The sequence below is a fragment of the Lactuca saligna genome, chromosome 7 (genome assembly GCF_052625555.1).
Source record: "Lactuca saligna cultivar CGN05327 chromosome 7, ASM5262555v1, whole genome shotgun sequence".
In the NCBI taxonomy this organism is placed as follows: Eukaryota; Viridiplantae; Streptophyta; class Magnoliopsida; order Asterales; family Asteraceae; genus Lactuca; species Lactuca saligna.
The window spans coordinates 32,379,830-32,382,383 of NC_136423.1; the positions used below are offsets into that span (position 1 = coordinate 32,379,830).

Genomic DNA, 2,554 nt, shown 5'->3' on the forward strand with positions numbered 1-2,554 from the left:
GCTAATACCCGTATTTCTTGTAGTGCGCGCGATGGTGTCGCACAACCGGGAAGACAAAAGCCGACTGCATGACTACCACACGAAGAGCTAGTTTTGGTCAAAGCTTGGGTTGACATTTCTGAAGATTCGATTCAAGGAAACACACAACCGGGAGAACATTTTTGGTTTCACATTTTAGAACGGTTTCGAGAGGAGCTAGAAAAAGGCGGAGAGAAAGGGAAAAATGACTTCTTCGGGTGCATCTGATTTCAGCAGAGATATTGACAAAATACGGAAAATAACATCGTCGCTTGATCAATATAATCTTAATTTTTCTGAACGTTTGACGTTCGACATATAAAAAGAAGAAACAAGGAAAAAGAAGCGAGCGGAGAGACAAATTAATCGTGCATAGGAGTACCTTTTTTTTAACAGCAAAAGTATAATGAAAAGTCTCCCAAACGCCTAACAAGACATGGAAACAGAAGCAAAGATACAAAAGTTTTGACACTTGTTTATCAAATATCAATGTGTTAGGTACTAATTATTGTTTTATGTCTGCTTGAGTGCTTGTAATTACTGCACGAGGAAATACAAGACGATCACACCTAGACTCCTTACACATGCATCATGTGAGTTTTCAATCAAATGCTTTATTTTGAAAATATTTTGTATCAATCGGATTAAATTTTTTTTTTTTTTCCAACAACCATCTCTAGCTTTTAGGAATTGGAAAACGTGGATCTCGTGAAATGTTTTAGACATGCCACCTCACCTCGTTCTAACTCCTCCAATATTCAATTATACAACCCCAAGCTGGTGTCTATATATATAGCCAAACACTTAACGGACTAAACGTACAAACAACTTCACTTCCACACTAACCAAAATGGTACATACTTTCACCATATTCTGAGAGTTTGTTATCTATATTTGAATAGGGAATGCCAGGTTTACATGGTTTCTTCATTGCTAAAATTCTTTCTATCTCTTTTAGTAATATTTTATTCTGGATCCACATGCAGGCAGCCAATGCAGAATGCGTATGGAGTACAACGTGGGGAGGAAAGGGTGGATCCCGTACCTGGGAATTCATAATACCTGATGGTTCAACACTTACCAAGATAGCTTTAAGCAGTGGAGACGCTTTAGATTTCATCCGCTTCACTTACAAGGATGGGTATGGCCGCACCCATACTTCTGAAAAATTCGGTGGTGATGGTGGCTCACCTCATATGGTAAGCTTCTAATTCATCTGTCATGTATACACGTATCGAAGTTAGGTTCTGATTTTTTTACAATATAGCAGTCATGATATTTATATTTGGGTTTCAGATCATCTTCGATGACAATGAGTATCTCATCGGGATTAGTGGGCGTGTCGGATCATTTGGTGACAACACCGTGATTACGTCAGTGACTTTCCGGACCAACATCAGAACTTATGGGGAATACGGCACAAACCCCGGGACTGATTTCTCGTTTGGGGTCACACGCGGTAAGTTTTCGGGATTCTATGGAAAGTGTGGCAGTTCCGTAGACTCTTTGGGTGTCATTCTTCAGGCTTGACATGATATATGACATCATGCATGCATGCATGTTGTGTTTGATGGAAACAAATGTTAGATGGTCGGTCGTACGTCATTTTGGTTTCTAAATGTGGTAATCCTATATATATGTATTTTATATGTTTTAAGATCGTATCTAGTTTCTTCAGATGTGAAACTAGTAAAATAAGGTAGCATACCAAGTCAAGTTCAATAAGCATGTGCATGTGCATTTACGTTTCTCATGTACCCCCGTTAAGCTTTTAGCTTCTAAATGGATTTTTCTTGCTTTCTTCTTTGCTAATACTTCCACCATAAATTTGTTTGGTTTTAGTTTGTAGCTAGGGTTGATTTCTTTTTTTTTTTTCTTTTTTTTTTTTTTGTTCACACAATAATTTTTTCTTAGAGACAGATCCTTTTCTTTTGGAGTATTTGATGAGGACTCCAATTTATCCTTTCATACATGTAACCATATAAGGAAAAGTCAACATACAAGTGAGCTGTGTCGCTCAATGGAATCTATGGGTTTAATTAAGTCACTACAAAATTGACCTATTACGAATTTTCGACAGCCAAATCCGTTGCTATCAAATATCTGGAATATGAACTTGGGGATGGAATGAGATATAGGAGCGGAAAATAAAATAAATATTAAACTTTACTTCCCTTAAATTATATTAAAAGTAATTACAGTTGTTGAAAATAAAATCTTTTAGTCCATATGATTCATTTGTTACACTATTGATTATTTATGATTCATTTGTTACACTATTGATTATTCATTTGTTTTTTGGCTGTCCTGTCGGCACCTAAATTTAACCGCCTTAAAGGGAAAACAATTAAGACCCTTTATATGCTATCCACATGAGAGTATTTTGGTGTTTTCATCTATCCCTCTGTATTCATTAACATTTACCAATTAAGAATACCAAAAACACGATGACAATAAGAACACAAAGAACAATCATCTTCTTCCTTGCCTATATACTAATTTTTCGTATACATAAACCTTCAAATCCATAAGTTTT

The 2,554-nt window shown here is 36.2% G+C and overlaps 1 protein-coding gene across 1 annotated transcript; it reads left to right on the forward strand.

Moving 5' to 3' along the window:
- Positions 1 to 852: 852 nt before the first annotated feature.
- LOC145006222 (protein GOS9-like) lies at positions 853 to 2,014 on the forward strand. The gene is made up of 3 exons (XM_078965312.1): positions 853 to 871; positions 1,005 to 1,217; positions 1,315 to 2,014. Exons 1-3 carry the CDS (start codon positions 869 to 871, stop codon positions 1,546 to 1,548), a joined length of 450 nt encoding a protein of 149 aa, XP_078821438.1. The 5' UTR covers positions 853 to 868; the 3' UTR covers positions 1,549 to 2,014.
- The last annotated feature ends 540 nt before the right edge of the window (positions 2,015 to 2,554 follow it).

Excerpts from the sequence above, each read along its gene's own strand:
- LOC145006222 (XM_078965312.1), top strand. Across the intron at positions 1,218-1,314 it reads ATGGTGGCTCACCTCATATG|ATCATCTTCGATGACAATGA; the intron begins GTAAGCTTCTAA and ends TTTGGGTTTCAG.